Source organism: Abramis brama, assembly GCF_963993115.1.
Source record: "Abramis brama genome assembly, chromosome: 9".
Taxonomy (NCBI): domain Eukaryota; kingdom Metazoa; phylum Chordata; class Actinopteri; order Cypriniformes; family Leuciscidae; genus Abramis; species Abramis brama.
Window position 1 is genome coordinate 5,367,201 of NC_139971.1, and position 24,988 is coordinate 5,392,188.

Consider the following 24,988-nt stretch of genomic DNA (forward strand, 5'->3'; position numbering starts at 1 on the left):
GCACTAGCGGCGCCAGGATTTTGATTGTAGGTGGGCCCACAGAAAACTGGATGGGCAAGCCCAAAAAAAAAAAAAAAAAAAAAAAAAAACGGGTTCCCCTTCATCTCAGTTTCAGCGCTTTTCTGCGGCACTGAGGACAGCGACTCAGCAGCCTACCTGAATTTAATGCGTAATTAGCATAGGTTAAAAAAAAATTAAACAGGAATTTTTTGTTGCTTTTTTAATACAATTACAATTTCATTTAATTTATTGTTTAATAAAATTATAGGCCTATTATTTTTAGTTTATTAACAGCAACAACAGCTGTAAAGATGAAGTTGACGATCGCCATCTCCGTAGTGAACGCGCCTATAGAGAGAAATGCACATCATGGATTACATAACCAGAGAGTAGCCTATTTCTTTTCGTTTTAAATTGTTAAAAAGACATTTCAAGCTTTCTTAAGATATATTTCATGTCTGTGAGGCATATGCTGAGTTTCGTTAAGTTAGGATGAGATGCGCTCCTGTTCACGAGCAATGCAAGTGACCGCGCGGGCGCCTCTATGATTGTGTTGTCTGCTATATTTAAATATTTTTATTTATTAAATCCAGGCAATTGGTTGATAAAAAAAATATTAAAATTAAGATACAATTTATACAAAACGAAATTCACTTTAAAAAAAGTCTTTCTGCAAAACAAAACTTAATTAAGTGGTCAAAATCATGTCTGACCCGCTCCATGTCTCTCGATATTGCTCATCCTATCTTACTCGTGCGGTTCACTTTTCATAATCAACATAGATGAAAAAATAACATTATAATATTTTAACAAATATGAAACTAAATGCGCTTATTTAATGGCAACAACACAGTAGGCCTACAGACTCTCTATTTGTACAAATTGCTGCACATTCATTTTATTCTGAATTTTGCACACATAAGTTGAAAGGCATTTGTTTGTGCATGCATGTAAAACATATCTGCAACATTTATCAAGTTCACTGATAATTATGCATGCATTTATTAATTATTATCTTAATGAATAATGAAACAAGGACGAAGCATATAAACTGCGTTGTTTGTTTAGAATGGAATGGATCGCAAATAGATCCGAATGAAGAAACGAACCATAGTAGAAAATGTTTTTTTCCGTCTATTTGAAAGTTAGGCTAATAAACATGTTGCATTCGGCCTGATTATGTCATTTTTTAAGTTACATAGCCTGCCTCCAGTTTTCCTCAACTTGACTAATTAAGAGGCGATACTTGACCAGCATATCATCCAAATGTCCGGAAAACGAAACCATTTTTTTCTAGTGGAAACTCTGATATATATATATATATATATATATATATATATATATACTATAATATTATATAGTAGGCTATAATAGTAAATATAGTGATTTTTATTGCATTAGTTTTATTAGGTGGGTAGAGGAATATATAATTAATGCTTGTTATGAAATTATGTCAGTTTCTTTGTAAAGGTGAGTAGTGAGTATAGTTTTTAACTTGTGTTTAGGCATTTTTTATACATTGGGAGTGAATAGCCTGTGGTTAACAAGTCTCACTGTCAGAATATTTTTATTTAAGCATAACAATTATAAATAAAATAATTATTATTGCTCACCAACAGCTATAAGTTTGTATAAATAATTTATTTGTTCCAACGAAAATAGTTGTACACTGCTGTAAATTATCAAGTTTTTTATTTATTATGGTTTTATATATTTGCATAGGCTACTGTTGGGTACCACATTTCCAAGTAAATACCATACTTTTTTAGGGTTACTTTAACTTATTTATTGAAACTGTTATGTTTCAATAAATAAGATAAACCCCCAAACCAACCCACCGGCCCACCTCAAATTTTCGATTTGATAATGCGGCCCTCGAATGAAACTAATTGAATAGCCCTGGTCTAGAATGATGAATGATTGTATTTAGGCTTCAAAATTAATTTGTGAGGATTATCATGATTGAACAAAACATGTAAGAATCATAAACTGTTAGTCAGAGAGCTTATTTTCTGCAATAATCCAAAAGCCAATGGAAAAATCCAGTGTGATGCTAACTTCCAGGTTGGCCTACAAAAATACATAATCACTGCAGTGCTCTATTGTCACGTGTTTGATTCTGGCACAAAAATCCAAGCAAGGTGGAAGATACATGAAGCTGAGATGTTTGGCGAACACAAGTTCAACAACTCTCATCAGGCTTTTTTCTGTTCTAAACAACTAAACACAATTTTTTTTGTAGTTATTAAAAAATGTACTCTTTGTTGTGTCCACTTTCATTTTATTATTCTAACAACTGCTTAAAATCACCATTTTATGACTGTAACTCCAACACTTTTGATATGAAAGCTGTGCCGCAGATCATGACTTAATGTGATTTTTGTATTCTGACAATGAAATTATAAAGAGACACAACAAAGATATAATCTGCGTGATGAGGGTGAGCTGGGTGGCAACTGGAGCTTCTCAATGTGGCACTATTCTGACAAGAACAGCCCCATTCCCATCTTATTCAGCCAAATCCCCAAGATCCTCCACCTGGACCAAATCAAACACACCTGAATGATACCACCTGCTCCAACACCTGGATTTACAGGTGGTGCCTTGATTACAGTAGGCAAAACACACACTAAAGGACAGAGAAAATCTTGACAGAGGTGAAAGTAACTAACTATTTGTAGAAAGAGGCACAGAAAGCTCACCTTGAACCTATCAATGGCGACAGATGCCTCCGAGAGAGATTTGACAGAAAATGGGGTGACCTTCAAGGCAAAGGTCATGGAATTGAAAACAGTGACGACAGTAAATGCCTGGACAAAAAAAAAAGATGTTAAGAGTCAATGCATGAGTTCATTAATACTGTGGTAATGACTACACTTCAAAACAAGCAATGTAACCCTACCTGTGCAGCAGTAAGGTCATAACCTAGCAACATGTGGGTGGAGAATGTTGCCACGCTGGCAATCACCACGACGATGGGTGCCACGCCAACTGTGATGCTCTGAAAATATCCTGTTTTTTCCAAGATCTGACGCTCCTCCTCTCTAATTCCTGTTTGAAGGTACGCAATGATTAGCAAAAATGTGTGCATAGAAATTAGTGAAACCAGGGTTATTATCATTAACTAAAACAAAACCATAAAAAATTCATTACTTGAAATAAAATAAAACATTAAATGAAATAAAATATACAAAAACTAGTGTACATTTCTCATTTTTGTTTAGTTTAACTTGAAGTACTAAACTAACTAAAACTAACATTTTATAAAAGCTACATAAAAACTTTAAACAAATTAAAATGTAAACAGAACATATCAAAAAACTAATTCAAAAGACTAACAAAAACTATAATAGTATATCAATGATACAAATAACATCAAAATAACACTAAGCCAAACACAAGTTTTAAAAAAAATCAATCAATGACACTAAAATATAGATATATATTTTTGTAAAAATCAAAAACTAATAAAAATGACATAAAACAGAATTCCCAAAAAGGGAATTACTAGAATTAAAACAGAAAATATTAAAACAAATCTAATTCAAAATATATATAAAAAACTATAATGGTATATCAATGATATTAAAAGTAAGCCAAATACACAAGCCAAAAAAACAACAACTTACTTCGTACAGCTTGTGAGAACGCCTTAACCCAGGCATACATCTTAATGAACTTGATGTAGTTCAGAATCTCATTCATCTTTTGAACACGCTGGTCAGTCACGGCTACTCCCTTCCTCCTGAAGTATGCCGTCAGCCTGGAGCTAAACATCTGCCGGCACAGGAAAAACAGTGGCACTATAACAGAAACTCCCAGTGGTAAAACCAAGAGAACGCAGGAACCGAAACGCTCACCATGGTCGGGTAGAAGAGGATGAAAACGGCAGAACCCAGCAGAGAAGTCGGCCCCAATACAGATAAGTTGTATCCCATTCCCAGAATGGCCACCAGGGGGCCTCCAGCCAACAGGCTGCCCACCACAGCGGCTTCAAACATGCGCTGCCCATCACTCGAGCACATATTGATCAGCTAAAGAGAAAAGCAACACGTACATTGGCAAGATTGCAACATATACCACCGTAAAATATATTTGCGGGCATCACCTTCTTTTTCTTTCACTCTTCATCTCTTCACCATTCAACACCCTAGGATATCTGCTCCTAACCTTCCTAAATGTCCAATTCATTAATGCGAAAAACTCCTCGTCTGTCCCTCAACACCGTACCTGTCCCATGCTCTTCTCCCGGAGGCTGCGCAGACGCAGTATCTTGTGGAAGGCCATGGTCAGGACGGCTCCGCGCAGACGGGTGCCGGTGCGGTAGTTCAGCCCCCAGGTGAGGGCGAGGGACCAGGAGCGAATCAGCTCGGTGGCCAAGAGGCCCAACACCAACAGCAGGCCGTAGGGCAGGTCGGGTTCGCTCTTCTGCGTGTACTCCAGTAACCGCCTCACCACAAACGCCTGGGGAGAGGGAGGACGAGCAAGGGGGCGACAGGACACAGCAGGCGTGACTGAGGATACAAACATACGATTGCACCACACCACTGCGATATTTACAGTTCGACAACATTTTGTGACCTTCCTCATCATAAAACACCTGGCATTACTACGTCATTCGGCATAAAAAGGTGAAGAGATGCAGATCATTGTATGCTACGTGTGGGACTTCATCATAATCACTGGAGCAACTTGTACTGAGAGACAATGTCAAGCCTGTGTTCTAATAGTTTACCTTATTTGGCCCTTTTCTCTAGCCTTTGGAAAAGAACAAGAGAGACAATGATAGTACCATTTGTGCGATACATTGTACTTTAGCAAAGTGAATCATGGACATAATGCCCCTTGTTTGTGGATTCAAAGACTTTTTACCTACAGTCACATCAGGTTGGGGGTACAGGATGGAGACGTACTTTTGTTTTAACACCTGCAAATTAATATCAATTATATCAATTGTTAGTAGCAGAGTGTGCGGAAGCACAAAACACAGAAAACTTTTAACAGCTGACACAGTCCATACAAGCACACACAGTCGCACACACACACACAGTCGCACACACACTGTTCTCTAATATCATGCACATATGCAGTCAAGGATATGCACACATAAACTGGGAATACGGGCAAACCCATGTGGTTCAACACAGCTGCTTGCTTTTATTAATGAAACCTTGAATATTTAACCTTGAAAGTTGAAACATTCAGCAGTTTAAAGATTTACAAAGATGTCTGAGCAACAAAAAAAAACATGGATCAGGCAAATCAATACTTGTGAGAGAAAAAACAAAAGACATTGTTTCATAAAAGTATGATTTCAGATATAATGTCAAAAGAAAAAGCACATCTAGTTCTTTGAGAGTCCATTCGCGAGTCGTCATCACTTAAAAGCTGTCCCATTTACTTTTAATCGAGGTTAGTGGGGCAGCGATCCCTCCCTGAATGACGTACATCTTACGAGACCCATTTACACCACATAGTTGCCCAAAAAGGTGTCCATGAAATTGGTCAAAAATCCAGCAACATATTGAGGACAAAAGGTGTGGGTCTGAAAACTGCCTGTACGCCCATGGATCTCTCAAACTTGAGAGCGTTTCAGTCCAAAACAAGAAACCCCAGCAATACAAAAAAAACCACAAGTCCGTTTTCCATTGAGCAAAGGAGCTGGCATATGGGACAGATATCTGGAGAAGTCTGAATCAATTGTCCATTGGCACAAAATCTTGCCCACATTTGTCATCGGACATACATTGCACAGTTTGACAACCAGTTACCCAACCGCAGACACATTTGTTCGCTGAATCATTTCAAGACACATGAGATGCGAATAATTACAGAGATCAAATAAGAGAGGGGAAACGGAAAGAAAGAGAGAGAAGGGCAGCAAACAGCATTAACTCTTGATCCAGCCCTGCATAAGAAACATGCCCTTACCTCCCAGGAATCCTCACCGGCTCTGCCTGCCGTATGCTCTCCCCGCAGGTTAAATGGACACCCTGTGGAGTCTAAAGAATAGCCTCTGTCACATGTCACACACATGGGGACCCAGCGACCTCCGACCCCTAACTCCAATCTGAACCCCCACCCACTCCCATAGACACCCACCTTCCTTTACAAACCACCCCTGACCTCAGTCATCAGAGCAAGGACAGGTATCTCTTCAAGGAGATGTTCTACGGGGAGTTGCTAAATATAGACAACAGGGAGAAAAAGTCAGTTGATGATTAAACAGATTGAAATCCAAGCATTTTGATAAGCCCGATTTTCTCCGAAAGATTGAAGGAGACAGAGCCTTGCTGTGTCGCCCTTGGTGGGACAGTGACAGAAGCTCTCCTTGAAGAATATGTTAGCCTATCCTCCTATCCTAAGGAGATTCCTCTCTAGACTACGCTTGTGCTACATGCAATGCCCCTAAACTTAAGTTATACCCCAAATCTATCATTTCATAGCGGGCCATAAGAACAGATACTTTCCTTATTATCTACCCGGTGATAATAGCACCACATATATAAAACACCTGGTACCTGGAAGGCAACAGACAAACAGAAACTTTCACAGGCATAGAGCAGCAGTTTTTTTAACAGGTGTAATCAATTTGTTGTTGTTTTTGGAGCTGAAACTCTTGGAACTGTAAGTGATGACTAAGCTCTGAGTCGTTTATCTTTAACTTTCTGAAAATTACCGGACGGTTAAGATTAATATCATTTGGCCTTAACTATTAGACTTGATTAAAGGTGAAGTGTGTCACTTCTACACAACTGGCAGCACCAAGCAGAACTGAAAAATACTTTAGTCCCGCCTCTAACTTAAACCAAAAAGTGCATTAATGGCCACCCACTTTTTTAGCAGTGTTTGTTCTGGAAGTATTTTTCCATTCATTTTTTCCCATAGGGATTTTTAAAAACGTTTTTTAAATGACCCAAAACAATCAGCTATGAGATGATACACAACATACAAAGGTACAAGACTGTAAACTTTAAAGCTTTAGTAAAGGAAAGAGCTACAATCCCATGAAGCACTGCGAATGACAATCAAATTTAAAATGATTCATTTCAAGTTATTGATTATATCTACAGAAACTATATATTTTAAGTTATATACATTGGACAGCATAGCGAGATCGACTCGATTACATAATTCGATGTGTTTCATGGGAGTGGGCATTCCCTGCAAGAGGTTTAGGCGCAATTTGCTCACTGAAACTCTCTGATTGGGTATAGCATCATGGGTAATGTCGTTTTTCAACACAAATTAAGATGTTTAACACAATTATTATTTAAAAATTAGTTGAAATAATGCGAAAAAGTATATACAAAAGCATTAAAGGTTTATAAGTTATTGTTTCTACCGACTGTTGGATGAGCTAATGTCGTTACGTCCGGCTGGGCAGCTCAAAAAGATTTGCAGGTCCATTTGGTGCCGTTAGTGGCGTAGAAATGACATACTTGAATAATATTGCACCGTAACCTCTCGATTATTAAAGTTTTATGACGAGAAAGTCTAACTATTTGGCAAAAAGGAGCGGAAAAGTCGTAATACTCTTTTGGTGTTGGCACAAGTCATCATTAAGGCACTTTATAAATAGCACTAATTGTCAAATGAACTGATAAAATGGTTTTAGGAGCCACACTGGAAACATCACAGATGTCAAGCGGATCAGTTCTGATGCCCAGCAGTGACAATGTAACACAGTAACACCTTCAATTCCCCATCTGAACACTCACCTGAGCATTTGAGGGGGGGCAGGTATTTGATAGGTGGATCTACAAAGCTAATAATACACAGATAGACAGATAGAGAAAGACAGAGCAAGAGTGGGAGAGATAGACAGAGGGAGAAGAAGAAAAGACACCAGAAAGACACAACAGAGCTTAGATGGTGTTACTTACTGGGCCACTGAAGCCTGCGAGTTGAGTAACCATGAGGCAGAGGATGGACAGCAGCAGACGCGTGCGGCAAAAATGCCAGACCACACGACGAAGAGACGCCCCCTCCCCTCGTGTCCTGATTTCTTCATCCCACAACCCGGCCAGCCTGTGGAAATGAAGGCGTTCATATGTAACGCATCTACCAATGACATCAGGCCTGGCTCCAGGTCCATTTAGCACTAACAAAAGTGCCAAGAAGTACCACTGCAAAACCATTTGATTTGACAGTTTCAAGTTGAAGACATTAGACAATAAAAAAAAGTTTATAAACAATGTTACTTAACGTATCATTTACCTCAGGAAAAGCTCATTAGTCAATTAAAAAAATAACTCGAGAGAGAAGCATTTTGCTAAATAAATGCACTATATTACATATTCATTATATTTTTACTTAACTTGTTAGTGATGTCTTGATTATTTAATGCTTATTTGAATAAATCTCCCATGAAAACAAGTTTCTATGACAGTCACAATTTAGATATCTAGTTAATCATGATGAAACTGTAGATGGTGCATGCTGATAGGTCCTTTACTTGCAATCTGCCAGCAATCACACTATTACCACATAGTGTGCACTATTACCACAAGCTGATTGGCCTCTGCTGATTCTGCAGATGAGATTGCTTGCTCAACTTAGAATAGTCTGGTTCAGTGTTCGCTGTAGGCATGTTCCTACATGTTCAGAGTTCCTCTGAAACCCTCCACCTCCCCCAGCTCCACCTGCCTAAATTGGCTACGGGATTTATGTATGCATATACATGCAACAGCAGCATATCTTGCATGAACACAGCAGCGTGTCTCTACATCTAGAAGCAGTAGCGAGTTCATACTTGCTTTGCAGCAGCATGCGTAACAGATCTAGTCTGCCCAGACCAAATACACTACCACTGCCATGCTCATTAAAATGTTAAAATTACTTGAGAGTTTTCATGTCTGAAATGTTTATATTTCAACAAGTAGAATCTTAATTATGTCATTAAACATACAAAAAATAAACTAATTGTTATGTGAAATTTAAATGTTTGTTACAGCTCACAATTGAATACATAGTAACTGAACTTAAAGGTAGGGTAGGTAGGAATTTTATAAAAAACTTTTTTCTAAATTTGTTTAAACTTTCTATATATATCAATACATAATTAAAATGTAAGTACTCTGAAAAAAAAAGAGTATAAAAATCGAGTGACTCTAGACCGTTTAATCTGCATTAAACACAGCTCATTATTTCCATTCGGGACGAAACAAAGGATTGGCTTAGGCGACTGTCACTCTCTCGCAACCATGGCAACCACCCTTTTGCCACACAGGATCTGCCCATATGCGCGCGCACCCGTTTGATTTGAGGAATTCAAGAGGCACGGAACCTAGGAATAGCAAAACAATGGCAGAGAAAGAGCAATCAAAAATTCACATTACCGGCATATGCAGTTAGCGAAGGCAAACAAGGCAAAAAAGGAAGACAGTACTAGAAAAGGTAATGAACAAAAAGTCTTTGAATAAAACGCGTGTCAATATCCTCGGACCCTAGTTGCACGGCCTCTTGCACGACCTCCTCTGCTTCGCCCTCGACCCCGGACCTGTCCTCGAGCTGACGATGCGGTACTTGTCTCTGGAGTGTAGTCCTCATCAGAGTCAACAATGCTTTCATCATGGAAACTCTTACATGCAGAACACCGTATATGTTATGAATCTTACACGAAATTCATCTTCATCACAGTGTAAATGATGGTAATGGAAAAACGTGTATCATGCAACCTGTTTTTAGCTTTGCCTTATAGATATAACTAGCTCGTTAGCGAATCAAAAAATATATATTTTAAACTTTACCAATATCAATATGCTAGCTTGATAGTGAGTACTAAAATACATCTTATTTGTTTATATTCATAATGATAAAGTTAGATTTTTTTATTACATGTGATTCTGACATGATGTCACTGCATGCACTGTGCTCCTTCCTCTCCGCTCGTCTCAGGTAAATAATGCGTCTTCAGCTCAGCGGTCGGAGTCGCGCGTTCATGTGTTTTGGGGGCGTGGCTTTGGAAGGAGCCCAGAAGGGAGGGGGTGGAGTGAATGGAAATAATGAGCTGTCTTTAAAACAGTCGTGAGAGGTCTACAGACACTCGATTTTTATACTTTCTTTTTCAGAGTACTTACATTTTAATTATGTATTGATATATAAATAAAGTTTAAACAAATTTGGAAAATAAGTTTTTTAGACAATTCCTACCTACCCTACCTTTAATAATTAGGACTCTGTTGTTAACTTTAATCTTAGATATGCATCAACTGACAGGGTCCCCTGTATAGTTGACATGTACTGTACCTGATGTTGAATCAAATGGCGCTTTTCCACTGCATGGTACAGCTCGGTTCGGCTCGGTACGGTTCGAATCGGCGCGGAAAGGTTCGGCTCGCTTCGCTTTTCCAAAGTGGGTGGGACTGATCGTTATAGTTGCCGTCTCTACTGCCATGATATCATCTTATTAAATGCGAATTTTTCATTCCGTGTTTCCCCATCCACTCCTCGGCAACCAACGAGAGGAACGTCTGCACCTCGTCCACTGACCACGATTCAGCCATTTCTTTTTTGAAGTTTATACTTTTTTTTTTTTTTTAAAGCAAATACTTTTAAAACAGGCGCTACAGCGCTGGCTGTTGTCTACTGGCTATTTAAATCTAGAAGGTTTAGTGTCTCGTGTCGTAAATACAATGACGCTGGTAGTGATGATTCTGTCTGACCAATCAGTGATCTGCAGTGTTTTCACGTCACATTTTAGTATCGGTACGGTACGCTTGGAACCTCAACAGAGGTGGTACCATTTAAAGCGAGCCGAAGCGAGCCGTACCGTACCATGCAGTGGAAATGCGCCATAAGTGAGCCATACCAAACCGAACCGAGCCGTACCGTACCATGCAGTGGAAAAGCGCCAAAGCGTGCCGTACCGTACCATGCAGTGGAAAAGCGCCAAAATACCCAGCCCTACTGTATCTATGGTATTGGTACCATGGTATAACCACTTTGGTAATATGAAGAGGTTGCCCCTGCTAGGCCTGAATAACATATATTTTAGTTGGATGAGTGCTTTGATGGGACATATCAGTACTGACCTGCGACGATTGGTCTCACAACTCTCGAACTGTGACACAGCCCATATATCCTCCAGAAACAGCTGACCCTTCTTATGGGCCAGCATAGCCAACGAGGTCAACCAATTGAATGTCATAAAAGAGAAGAGGCCGGCGTTGTCCACTGGATGTTGATGCCTGTTGATGACAATGAGAAACAGACAAGAGACATGGATTAGTCCCTAATCTGCACTTTTTTTTATTACCAATTTTATTAGGGTAAAATTAGAGTCCTATGTGCCTTTCTCAGGGACACAGTGTATATACAGTATACACAATCTATTCTCGTGAAACTATATTTGAACTTAATCACTGCACCGAGACATTTTAATAGAGCTTTTTACCCAAATGTTGCACAAGGAAGTCTATACTGTGCTCTCTCATCTCCTGTGTCTAATTTTGGAGCATGAATCCATGTAACGTGCATCAAACCAGGGCCGGCCCGCGGCATAGGCGGAATAGGCAAATGCTAGGGGCGCCACTCATCCATGGGGCGCCAGAATGAGTGAACGAGTGGATTTTTTTTTTTTTTTTTTTTTTACATTTTTTTTTATATATAATACTATTTTAAAACCATTAATTCGAAATACTACCAAATAAAGCAAAAAAAGTCCGGCTCATCAATCTTCCCCCGCCCAGCGAGTGCTTGAAGTGCGTCAGAAACAGAGCGCGCGCGCGATCAGTTGTTGGTAATTTGTTGTGTAGCGTGCGCGACGCCGCATCCAATGTAGACAGCATTGCTTTTGTTAACACACAGCTCGTAGAAACGGGCCTGGCAGCTCGCGCCAGTTCTAGACACGGTGAAAGTTTCCTGATTGTGACGGATGGCCGAATTTACATGACACATTATGAATGAGCATTATAGTCTGCGATAGATACAGTGCCAAAAGAAGAGAAGAGGATAAAAGGGGATAAAGACAGAGGTAAAGTGATGTAGTGAATGAACAGTTTGTCTAATTGCATAGGAGTAAGATACTATAATTTCATGGCAGTTATTCTTTACCTTAAACTTAATGTTAGCAGTTGTTCTGAGTTCTCCAGAGGCCCCAGACTGTGATTTTGTAACAATCATGTCAGTTTTAAGACGCATTTTTTATTATCACTTTTTTTTTATTAATGTTTTACTCTACAGTTGTGCAGTTTTGGGGGGGATACAGTACGGGCCAAAAGTTTGGAAACATTACTATTTTTAATGTTTTTGAAAGAAGTTTCTTCTGCTCATCAAGCCTGCATTTATTTGATCAAAAATACAGAAAAAAAAAAAATAATATTGTGAAATATTATTACAATTTAAAATAATTGGTTTTCAATTTATTATACTTTAAATTATCATTTTTTTCTATGGTGCAAAGCTGAATTTTCAGCATCATTACTCCAGTCTTCAGTGTCACATGATCCTTATCATTCTACTATTCTGATTTATTATGAGTGTTGGAAACAGTTCTGCTGCCTAATATATTTGATGAATAAAATGTTAAAAAGAACTGCATTTATTAAAAATAAATAAAAAATATTTTCTAATTATATAAATCTTCTTACGATCACTTTTTATCAATTTAACACATCCTTGCTGAATAAAAGTATTGATTTATTTAAAAAAAAGAAAGAAAAAAATGACTGACCCCAAATTACTGACGAGTAGTGTATATTGTTGTTACAAAAGATTTCTATTTTTAAAACATTTTCTTCTTTTTCTTTTTTTTTTTTATTCATCAAAGTATCGTAAAAAGTATCACAGGTTATGAAAAAATATTAAGCAGCAGAACTGTTTCCACTTTGATAATGAATCATCATATTAGAATGATTTCTAAAGGATAGACTGGAGTAATGATGCTGAAAATTCAGCTCTGCATCACAGAAATAAATGATAATTTAAAGTATAATAAATTGAAAACCAATTATTTTAAATTGTAACATACAAAACATATCACAATATTAATTTTTTTTTTCTGTATTTTTGATCAAATAAATGCAGGCTTGATGAGCAGAAGAAACTTCTTTCAAAAACTTTAAAAATAGTAATGTTTCCAAACTTTTGGCCTGTACTGTATATGGAATTTTTAAAATTGATTTGCCAAAATTAGTAATGATATTTATTTACAGGTTTATTCAAAATAGCAAAGTTCACATTAAATCTGTATTGTAAAACATGCTATAAAAGATAATGGGGACTTGACTTGAATGTTAGATGTAATGCTCTTGGTATTTCTGTTTAGGCTGTAATGTGTGTGTGTGTATATATATATATATATATATATATATATATATATATATATATGCTAAATAATCAATCATGAACACAATGACGGGGTGAAATGGGCTGCGATGCATGGGGCACCAGGTAAAATCTTGCCTAGGGCAGCAAATTGGTCAGGGCCGGCCCTGCATCAAACCTCAATGGTGATTTGCACTCAAGAATCAAAAAGTTAATTTTCTATTCTAAGATTCTTCAGTGCAAATCACTATTGAGACTTTTATTGAAATTAGCATTATGGTTTCACTTTATGTAGTAGTTTCTAAAATTGCTCAATTCTGTTATTCTCCCTTAATAAATAGTCGGTTCAGTTGTTTTTGCCCAGTCTAAACTTAATATTTTACAAATAAGATAAGGTTTTAATAATTCGTTTTTTTGGCTATGATTTATGTAACTATAACTTCTATTGGCATCCCCTTTCTCAGGTTTACTGAGATTTTAACATTTGAAAGACTGACTTTCAAAAGCATTTAGAAACGGACAGTGTTACCATTCAGAAACTTAGTACGTACTTGCTGGTGGAGCGGATGGGCTTGAGCACACCGACACTGTGGTGGTATTTGCTTCTCCCGACTTCGTCCTCCAACTCTTTTGCGTCAGCTGCATTGCCGCCATCCAATGAGAGGCCGCCCTCAGCTCTCGCTGCCGTTTCAAAAGCATCCTGGGAGAAACATCAGTAGATCAGGTGTTTAGCTTCCAGTTTTTTTGCATTTCAGCACTTTCCCATGGAAAGATGTGACAATGCAAAAAAATGATGACAGGAAATGAAAGAAGACCTGTTTGTCAGCATGTATTGGGCAAGATCAAATATCATCAGCGGAAAAAAAACAGAGGAAGGAAACCAGTCAGACTCCTGAAACCATGCAACACATAACGTCCAATAATTCCTAGGGTAAAAACCACCTAAATATGGGAAGGAACCTCCAGTCTCGTGCTGCACGCGGCTTTAAACACAGACAGCTGACGAAGACCATAATTGTTTACACATGTTTAAGTCATGTGTTTTGGCTCAACAAATTACTGCCAAAATAGTTTAGAAGACTGTTTAAGGTATGACAATACAGGTGAATAGAGTAAAAATGTTAACTAAGAGACATCACCATACTTTCCCCAGCTGATTAATCAGTTCATTTACACAACTGTTTTGTATTATAAGTTTTGTTAAATGTTATGTTTAAAGTCATTAAAAACTTAAGTTGTGATAGTCTTTTGTGACTTATATTCGAGTAAAACAGTTTCTTGAAAAAAAAAAATAATAATTGTGGGGCAGGACTTTGGATGGTTGTGGTTTGCTATTGGTCGATGTCATGTGAGTGACAGGGTGTCCCTCACACCAATAAACACATCATCAGAGAAGAGAAGACATGTCGCTGCAAGAGGGAGGGGAAGTTATTTCGATAACTTATTCTATAAAAAATATTCCATAAAAAAAGAATTGTCCATTTAGATTTCATGGTGTCTTTAAATGTGGAAATGAGGCGTTTTCAAATTAGATATGCATTCATTAAGATAGGTTTAATTTTGTTTACATAATCTTTAGGAGATAGAGATTTTTACAGAGGGGGTTTTGGATATTATTATTTTTTTTCACTTTTATCACATAAATCAGAAAATACTGTCAACAGCCAGAAAAAAAAAAAACATTTTAACCATATTTTATATAAATAAATATATAATCAGGCGAATGAAAAAAAAAATGCAAACTGAAATATACAGATGCAAATAGATAAAGTGTAATACTATAAACACTTAAATGTGTATTTTGGATGTTTTCTTTTCACTAGTCTGAAATAAGGCATGTTATGGAAGCAAAATAGCCCAAAATATCAAAACTGACCAGTGCAAGAAAAAATAAAAACAGTGGTTTCGCCTGTAGTGTCTTGCCTTAATCAAATGTACTTGAGCCCACGTGCAATTACGCACTGTGACATGTGCCAATGACCACTCTAATAAAAAATATTTTATTACAGGCCAGACAACAATAAAGTGTGTGCTGCCCGCAGCCAGCTGAGACAACAGCCTATTATATGGGCCGTTGCCCTTGGTGACGAGTACTGTGGCGTATTCTGCTGACATCCAGGCTAAGTGTTCTGAGCAGGCAGAGTGTGTGTCTGTTTATACGTGTGTGTAAGCAAAGGCAGACGCTAAAATCTTTTAAAACCCAGGGAGGCAGAAAAAGCCAGCCGGATTAGCCCTCTAAAGGGAACAGCATGTACTTTAAAGCCTCACAGGATGGGAATCTTCAAACACCGCTAGTGATATCATCAAACAAACTACGCCCAACTGAAGTCAGCTACTAATCTACAACAATCTACCATAAAGAGAAAAAAAATATATATATGGTAACACTTAAAAAATAAGATTCCATTTGTTAACATTAGTTAATATAGACATCACCAAGAACAGAACACACAGGCAGGGAAAACTGTATGAACCAATAGCCAAACAGCCATTTCTGCACTGTTTCAAGATACTCTTGTACATAATGCATCCTTCGTCTTATTGACTGTTTCATGGTTTTCAACAGTAAATACAAATGAACACAAATGAACACTTTCCCTGCCAGCGTTGCCAGCCAGCGCAATCATTTTTGATCATTTTCACAAAACTTACATGATCCCCAGTATATTTTGTTGTATGAATATCTAAACATGCAATATATCAAAAGAAAGAACTGAGCCTCTGCTTTTAAACAAGCAAATAAACCAAAACATTATCCTTCATGCATTCTTTTTTTTTTTTTTTTTACACTTGAATGTGGGTATGTTCATAAAAAAATAAAAAAGCAATATTTTGCATTTTTGTCAAAGACTACGCCTGGATCGGATTCTGAATGATGATCAAAACATGGATGGAGTAGATCGAGTCCATCAAAGCTTCACAGTCCAATGCCTCGTCCTGGGTCAACATTTCATTCAGGAACATTAGGTAGTTTTGTAGTTTAGGCAGTTTTATATGCCGTTTAATATTTGATGATTGTGTTATTTTACATGTGTGTAAGCAATGCTTCTATCGCTTGTTTCTGCTGCTTCTTCGCCTGTGTTTTGATCCGGAGATTCTGTACTCTTTCTGAAGATGCATAATAGCGCCCCCTACCATATAACTGTGAAAATTCTGTGGATTGCCGGAAAATTCTGTCAATGACGGGGAAAGAGTTAAGACAATGGAATAAGTATAGTTATTCCAGTATAGTTATAAAAAGGAAACTTTTTGAAAATCTCCTCTTGCCACAGTGAATTAATGGGGGCCCAATTCAAGTAAAATGCATTTTTCTATAATCAACTGCTTTTGAGCAGGCTGCACGATTTGAAGGAAAAAATATCTAATTGCAATATTCTAGTCACGAGGTGTGTGGCTTTAACAAAGCACACGACAATGGAGAGTTCACAATAGTTCTTTTTATTAAAGAAAATACAACAGAAACATGCAGGAGAATAACTAGGAAATAACTTACAACCACAACACATAAATGCAAACGAGATCGAACACTGAACAGAAATGGCTTAATTACATGGGGAGAGGTAATCAGCTGAACAGAAACAGGAGTGTGGAACTAATTAACAACCGAGGAAACTAACCAGAAAAACAGAACACAGGTAAACGGGAACAAGGAGAATAACAACAAGACACAAGAAACTAAACAAAACCATGACATTACACACCCATCCGGGAATCAAGTCCTCGCGCAGTAAATATAATAGTCCAACTGAGGAGGGATGGAGGGAATGTGGGGGCTCAGGAGGAGGACGTGGAGCAGGTGAAGGGCAGGAATGTGGAGGAGATGACGGCAGGAGAGACCAAGGCGGAGATGATGGTGGGAGTAGAGGAGGAAGAGCCAGGTGGGAACCCAGAGCACAGTCGAGAGAGGGAGGAGCCATGGTGGAGACTTGGCTGATGAAACTAGGGTGATGATGGACGGAGACGGAGCCGAAGGAAATGGAGACCCTGGAGTAGACGAAGGGCCGACGAGACCATGCGACATCGATGACTCTGGGACAGAGGTGGAGCCGCAGCAATGAGCATCAAGGTGGAGCGATGGGTGCCAGAGTGGACTGAGCCGAGGTGAAGCGATGGAGCGATGGGTGCCAGAGGACTGAGCCGAGGTGGAGCGATGGGTGCCAGTGGACTGAGCCGAGGTGGAGCGATGGAGCGATGGGTGCCAGCGGACTTAGCCGAGGTGGAGCGATAGGTGCCAGTGGACTGAGCCGAGGTGGAGCGATGGAGCGATGGGTGCCAGCCAGGGTGGGAATTATACCGCGGCCACGCGGCCATGGCCGCCGTTGCCCTACACTTTGGCCTTCATGCCCCGTGAAAAAAAAATCATCGTACGGCCACAGTGGCCTGTGTGCCCTGGCCCTGTCCAAGTTCCACCCAAGTAGTCTCTGAACTTCAATTAGTTTGTGGATTCGCGCAGGTGCAGTGTCATAATCATATCGATGATCTCACGCATCAAAACAGCAGTGCAAGAAGCATGTAACGTCAGCACCAACAGAAGAACGACACTCTGTTGTCGACACTGGTGCATAGATATATACACTAGATTTCGCCTTGGCTACGGCATTCGTTCATGAACTGCCGTAGCCAAGGCGAAATCTATATGTCTATCTATGCACCAGTCTGCGCACACGTCACACAGCAGGAAGCGCGGCCGCCCTCAGATTACTTGGACGTCGCTGTGTTACAAGAGGTAAAAACGATATAAATACTGTTCGTTTTCTCACACAAACCGCTCGTTTCGTGTCTTAGGCCATCAATGTGTACTTACGATGGGGAATTGTTTTAATTTGGACTCTGTGGATGCTCTTTGAGACCGTGACCATAGACCTGCATTATATGACTGACAGACAAGAACGGTTTGACCTAAAAATATCAAAATCTATTTGCTAGTAGATAAGTGCCCTTTTCAGAAAAGGGCCCTAATGCAAGGTTCCAGAGGTAACGGCGTCGGCGCACTGAAGCGTTTTTTTTTAATAGTTCAAAGTTACTATAAGATTTAATGTTATTACCTTGACAAACTATAACTTACATCATTAAAAAGATATAAGACTCACGTTTCAGTATTTGACCACTATTGTATTCTGAGAAATTTATATTGACAGTTATGTCTTAATTTGTGTCAGGAGTTATGAAATGCAAAAATGAGTCGATACCTTTAATATGAATTATGAGCGTCAGACGCTCCCATTCATAAAAAACTCCTGTGCTGTCGTCATGAAAGCGATTCACAAAACAACGTCCTTCACGGCTTTTAGCTCAAAAGTGTGCAGATTTGGAGAAATATTGATATATTCTCAGTTTACATAAGATTTCTATTGACAGGAATAATATTTTATTGAATTTATAGCCAAATGCGTCGATGTAATCATTATGAGCGCTGTATACTGATGTGCTGTGTTTTCAATTCATACCAGCAGCCTGAGGGCGCTCTACTGAACATTATAGTCCATATTTGAAACACATGAAGAAGAGCGTTCGACAATGCAGTAAATTATTAATTTATTGGCATTTGTGTTGTTTCTGAATGCTTTTATTGGCATTTGTGTTGTTTCTGAATGCTTTTATTGGCATTTGTGTTGTTTCTGAATGCTTTTATTGGCATTTATGTTGTTTCTATTGTTGTGTGAGGGTGTATACCTTCTGGATGTAATGGCGCTCTCTCTCTCTCTCATTAAAAAATGTTTGTTTTTTTATTAAAAAAGTCATAATCCATGTCTTATTCCAAATTAGGATGTTATGCTATCAATCTGAATGGGAAAACCATCGAATTGTATGATGGCCTTTGTGCCCTGTCATATGGCCTTGGTGCCCCTAAAAAAAAAAAAAAGGTGGAGGCCAAATGGCCTTGCCCCTAAAATTACATAATTCCCACCCTGGTGCCAGCGGACTTAGCCGAGGTAAAGCCAGGGTGCCAGCGGACTTAGCCGAGGTAAAGCCAGGGTGCCAGCGGATTGAGCCGAGGTGGAGTGATGAGCCGAGGTGGAGCCAGGGTGCCAGTGGACTGTGGAGCGATGAGCAGAGGTGGAGCGATGGGTGCCAGTGGACTGTGGAGCGATGAGCAGAGGTGGAGCGATGGGTGCCAGTGGACTGTGGAGCGATGAGCCGAGGTGGAGCGATGGGTGCCAGTGGACTGTGGAGCGATGGGTGCCAGTGGACTGTGGAGCGATGAGCCGAGGTGGAGCGATGGGTGCCAGTGGACTGTGGAGCGATGGGTGCCAGTGGACTGAGCCAGGGTGGAGCGATGGGTGCCAGTGCACTGTGGAGCGATGGGTGCCAGTGGACTGAGCCGAGGTGGAGCGATGGGTGCCAGTGGACTGAGCCAGGGTGGAGCGATGGGTGCCAGTGCACTGTGGAGCGATGGGTGCCAGCGGACTGAGCTGAGGTGGACTAGGCGGAGCTGGTGACTGGAAGATCTGAGGTACATCCATGTAGCATAGTGGAGTAGACAAAGGAGGAGCTGAAGGGAACCAGTCGAGAAGGGCCGACGGACTGGCTGGATTTTGAAGAGGAGGTGGGAGAGGGAGGCTGGGTGGGATCTCTGGAGACGAAGGAGACTTGGAGCTGTTCCAATTCATAAACTTCTGCAGAGGCCAGCTGCAGCTCACCCTCGGCGGCGATAGTGTAGGCAGGACTTTCCTCCATTTCCTCGTCCACCATGAGCAGCCATCGGGGTCGGATGATGTTGCCGGCTCACACACCTGGTCAGACTCACTGTGGTGCTCGGGCTCTGGGGCGATGGATGGCTCAGTCTTTCCATCTGGCTCGTTCATCACGGCAGGCTCGGGTCTCAGTCTGCGGTGGGCTCAGGAGTTCGCTCCGCTCAAGAGTGGGGCTGGTGACGTACTCCTCGGGGCAAATGGTGCAAACCGATCCATTGTTTACCAGCACCCACTCCACAAACGCAGCGAAAACCTCTCGAGGACCAACACCAGGTAGACGTGCCTTACACCACTCATTAAGGCTTGTTCGAAAAATACACAGGGAACGGTCAGGGAAATTGGTACGCCAGGTGTAGAAAGTCACTGGTGTGGTCCTCGAGATTATTATTCCCTTCCTCTAAACAGGGCAGGCGAACGGCCAGCTCTGTTCTTGGTTCGGCCTGCTCTGTTCATAATCTGTTCTTGGTTCCTTCATGAGGTGTGTGGCTTAATCAAAGCACACGACGATGGAAAGTTCACAATAGTCCCTTTTATTAAACAAAATTCAAGAGAAACACGCAGGAGAATAACTAGGAAATGATTTACAACCACCCACAACACAAATGCAAACGAGACTGAATACTTAACAGAAAGAACTCAGGGCTTAAAGGGATAGTTCACTCAAAAATGAAAATTAGTCCATGATTTACTCAGCCTCAAGTCATCCTAGGTGTATATGGCATTCTTCTTTCAGACGAATACAATCAGAGTTATATAAAAAATGTTCTGGCTCTTCCAAGCTTTATAATGGCAGTGAACGGCCGTTTCTGTTTTGAAATCCGTAAAAGTGCATCTATCCATCATAAAAGTTCTCCACACGGCTCCGGGGGGTTAATAAAGGCCTTTTGAAGCGAAGCGATGTGTTTGTGTAAGAAAAATATCCATATTAAAACTTTATAAAGTAAAATAACTAGCTTCTGGCCAAACAAACATACGAATTCCACTTATGCCTAAAGTGCAACTTCAAAAGAGAAATGGCCATTCACTGCCATTATAAAGCTTGGAAGAGCCAGGACATTTTTTATATAACTCTGATTGTATTCGTCTGAAAGAAGGATGACTTGAGGGTGTGTAGATCATGGGCTCATTTTCATTTTTGGGTGAACTATCCCTTTAATGGGGAGAGGTAATAAGCTGAACAGAAACAGGAGTGTGGAACTAATAAACAACCGAGGAAACTAACCAGAAAAACAGAACACAGGTAAACGGGAACAAGGAGAATAACAACAAAACACAAGAAACTTAAACATAACTCTGACATTTCCCTGATAAAATGATTTTTTAAAAACAATTACAGGTTTGCTGTCGTTGTTTGTAGGGCTGCACAATTTGGCCAAAAGTTTGTGATTATATATCAATACATCTATAAAATAATAATAATCATAATACTTAGCCTATTATTTTTAATATTAGTACTACTAATATTAAATAATAATATACTAGACAAAAACAAAATAAGAAATATTACTATTATAATATTTGACTGTAAAATAAAATTCTAGTTATGAAGACAAAATACTCCAAGGCACTCATGTGGTGAAGTAAAAAGCCTTTAATTTAATTAAAAAATAATTCTAGTATTTCAGAAAAATAATAAAATGACTTCATTTCTACTTTTTCAAGCGTTAAACCATACAACCTTTTATCTTTTACAGAAAACTGCAGGGGGTCCTGAAAGATTCCCTTTTTTGTTGATAAGCAGTTTTCACTACTAATTTGTGGAGAAGGTTGGTGCATGTTGCGTTCCCAAATGCACATTAAAGTGACCAAACTCAGAGCAGCTGCAGACGGAGCAGCATTTACTGCAAACCGAGTCACTGAAAACACCAACAGATCATAAGCTGCTCATGTCTAAAAGAACAAAGCGCTTTTATTAATTTAATTAAAATTGGGGTGACTAGCATAAAACTCGATGTTTAGCTTCCATGTCGCATTCCTCCACAAAAAAAGGATACTAGCAGAAGAGATGAGTAGTTCTCCACAATCACTCAGATCTGCCTCCACTCTAGCATAAAACAACCCCTTATACACTTTGTATCAGTTCCCGATGAATAAAAACCAAACCATTTTTCTAGTTGAATATGCCGATGCATTTGGAAATATAGCACATTACAAAAGTGTAAGTACTAGCAGTTTAATGCTAACTTTTATTTTTAAATGTCAAACATAGTTCACATTTTACAACATTAACATGTCACAATCATGAGCTGAAAAGGGTTTGATTGTTTCAAGCATTAACAGACGATAACCCTCAATGACGCAGATTTTAATTAATTCTGTCTACAGGAGCAGATCCGTTTATCTTTAGTACGATACTGAAGCGTTACGAGGGTTTAAAGCACTGGGAGCAAGTTTCATGTCAAATATATTAGCTGCAGATTTCACATTGTATGTCTATGATAATTTTTTTTAAATTGAGATGTATACATCATCTGAAAGATGAATAAATAAGAGATCCATTGATGTATGGTTTGTTATGATAGGACAATATTTGGCCAAGATACAATTATTTAAAAATCTGGAATCTGAGGGGGCAAAAAAATCGAAACATTGAGAAAAAAATCGCCTTTAAAAGTTGTACATTTATGTTCGCGATTGTGCTGCATTCACTCACAAAAATATTTTTTTATACATTCACGGTAGTAAATTTACAAAATATCTTCATGGAACATGATCTTTACTTAATATCCTAATGATTTTTGGCATAAAAGAAAAATCTATCATTTTGACCCATGCAATGTATTGTTGGCTATTGCCACAAATATACCTGTGCGACATGTGACTGGTTTTGTGGTCCAGGATCACATATAGTACGTTTTTGACAGAAAGGGGCAGAGAAAGCATGCAGAAATACACACAGCTAATTTTCCTCTTCTCAGCTCAGACATGAATCAGCCCAGCTTTAGTATTTCTGTCACAAGCTCTCATGGGAAACAGGCTTGAAACCCCCCCCCCAAAAAAAGCGTTATCTAGGACTGATCAGAATGCAAGGAGGAAACAAGCACAGAATGATCTAGAAACCAAAGACACACTGAGAACGACAGCTCAGCTACAGGAAAACACGAAAGCAAAGAAATGGACAGGGAGTAAATTGTTAAACGTATTTTTTTTGTGTGCGCCACTTCACTTACACAACAATGTAATGCATCACATTATTTATGTAACATTCATGTTCAAGTGCCTCGAGGTAAGCCTTACGCTACAAAAAACCCCTAAGAAAGACGGTGAAGAATTTGGCATGTCTGGCTGGATTAGATGAATGAGAGAAGCCTGGCGTGAAGCGTTTTGCAATGCTCCTCAGCACGTGCAGGATGTCCCCCTCCCCTGCCGCCCTCACTGCTCTTCTTCCCACGTCCCTCTAACACACTCACGTTGCACAAACACACACAGCTTGCCTGAGCGCTGAGGGGGTCTTTAGCCTATCAGCAGGCAAGGCTGCTGCACGCATCACCGGAACTCAGGATCGCAATTGGCTGTCAGTGCCAAAATAGGTGGGTCTAGATTATGTAAACAGACCCAGCTACTAAATACAGAGTGAGCAGCCAATCACTGCACACACGGCATCCCTAGTGGTGTACTGAGTGGCTGAGAGATACAGAGAGAGAGAGAGAAAGGTAGCTTGACAAAAAAGACAAAGAAAATTGTGGGCAGTACAGGACTCTCTCTTAGCATGCTGACAAATGCTGACGGCAGGAGAGCAACAGACAAAACAAACACAAAGGGCTTGGCTACCTATACGAACAAACAACAGCCGCAATGTTAAAGGCACAGTTCACTCAAAAATTAAAACCCTGTTACCATTTATTCACCCTCGTGTCGTTCCAAACCTGTAAGGTTTTTTTGTCACACAAATTTTTTTTGGTCCATACAATAAAAGTCATTGTTGTCCCACTGACTTCAATTGTATGGACAAACAGTTGAATCATGCAAAATATTTTTGTTTCTGTTCCACATAAGACATGAATTTTCGGATGAGTGAATTTTCATTTTTGGGTGAACTATCTCAGCCAACACATGACTTGCACATATTTGGGAAAACATCACAGGTTGTCAGAACCACAGTCCAGAAATCCCTTAGTACAGAAACTGAAGCAATCTTCAACAGAGTATTATTGTGTTTAATACTGAAATTTGAAAACTCTGCATGCAATATATATTTAGGGGTCAGGAGGGTGTTTTCAACATTGCTTGAGTAAATGTGAAGAGGAGAATATATCAGGATGGAAACTTGCAAGGAATTTCAAGAGTCGGATTCCACCTAAAAACTTTGGTCCTTTAATGATTCCTTTAAAACTTCTGAAAGGTATGATCACATTAACAACATTTCTGCAAAATGCCATTCGCACAGAAGTCACTTTAAAACCGAGCAGCTTTGTGTTGGTCAACGTAAAATTTTCAACGGTGAAAATGAGCGACGTCTGCATGGCAAAATCTTTCGCCCTCACGTGAAACTCCTGATTGCGCAGATTCCTATTGGATTACGCCAGCGAATTAAATTTTCACAGAGCAACAATGAACTTGACCGCACTTTAAGGCAAAGAGCTTTGGTCCAAGAATTAATAATAAAAAAGTGATGAAAATAATTGGTTCCAGCATTTAAGAATTGATTGCATTTATTAGAGCTGAGAGGCTGTATTGTGTGCGAACGTTATATTTTAATGCTTGTTTGTATGGTGTTTTGTATCACGATTTGAAGTTCAAAAGAAGGTAACTAATTTCAAACATTTGATTTCCAATCAAAAGCTCAATAAATGACATGCATTTGACGGACTAACCTGCACTTTAGACAGCTCGTAATGGTCCTCTTCAGGTCCGGGTAAGGCGTCTCTGGACGATACGGCCCTGTACGCAGAACCAGATGCCAGACAGTCCTTTCCCAAATCATGTCCTTTCATCTTCTTGTACCAACATAGGAGCGCTTTTGTTGCTTCAACTCTGATCTTTATCTTGTCAAAGTCACCAAATCTAAGCAGATGAGAGAAGAG

General features: G+C 39.4%; 1 protein-coding gene across 1 annotated transcript in view; it reads right to left on the minus strand.

The window, feature by feature from the left end:
- The window catches only part of abcc5 (ATP-binding cassette, sub-family C (CFTR/MRP), member 5), a 49,576-nt gene that overhangs the window by 22,348 nt on the left and 2,240 nt on the right, over positions 1-24,988 (minus strand). Inside the window, exons 2-10 of the mRNA XM_084124708.1 lie at positions 24,779-24,968; positions 13,821-13,969; positions 11,037-11,192; positions 7,887-8,031; positions 4,231-4,464; positions 3,861-4,034; positions 3,630-3,777; positions 2,903-3,051; positions 2,703-2,810 (exon numbers count right to left, since the gene is read on the minus strand). Of these exons, the coding sequence (XP_083980834.1) occupies positions 2,703-2,810; positions 2,903-3,051; positions 3,630-3,777; positions 3,861-4,034; positions 4,231-4,464; positions 7,887-8,031; positions 11,037-11,192; positions 13,821-13,969; positions 24,779-24,898 (1,383 nt within the window). The 5' untranslated portion in view covers positions 24,899-24,968. The remainder of the gene's footprint in view (positions 1-2,702; positions 2,811-2,902; positions 3,052-3,629; positions 3,778-3,860; positions 4,035-4,230; positions 4,465-7,886; positions 8,032-11,036; positions 11,193-13,820; positions 13,970-24,778; positions 24,969-24,988) is intronic.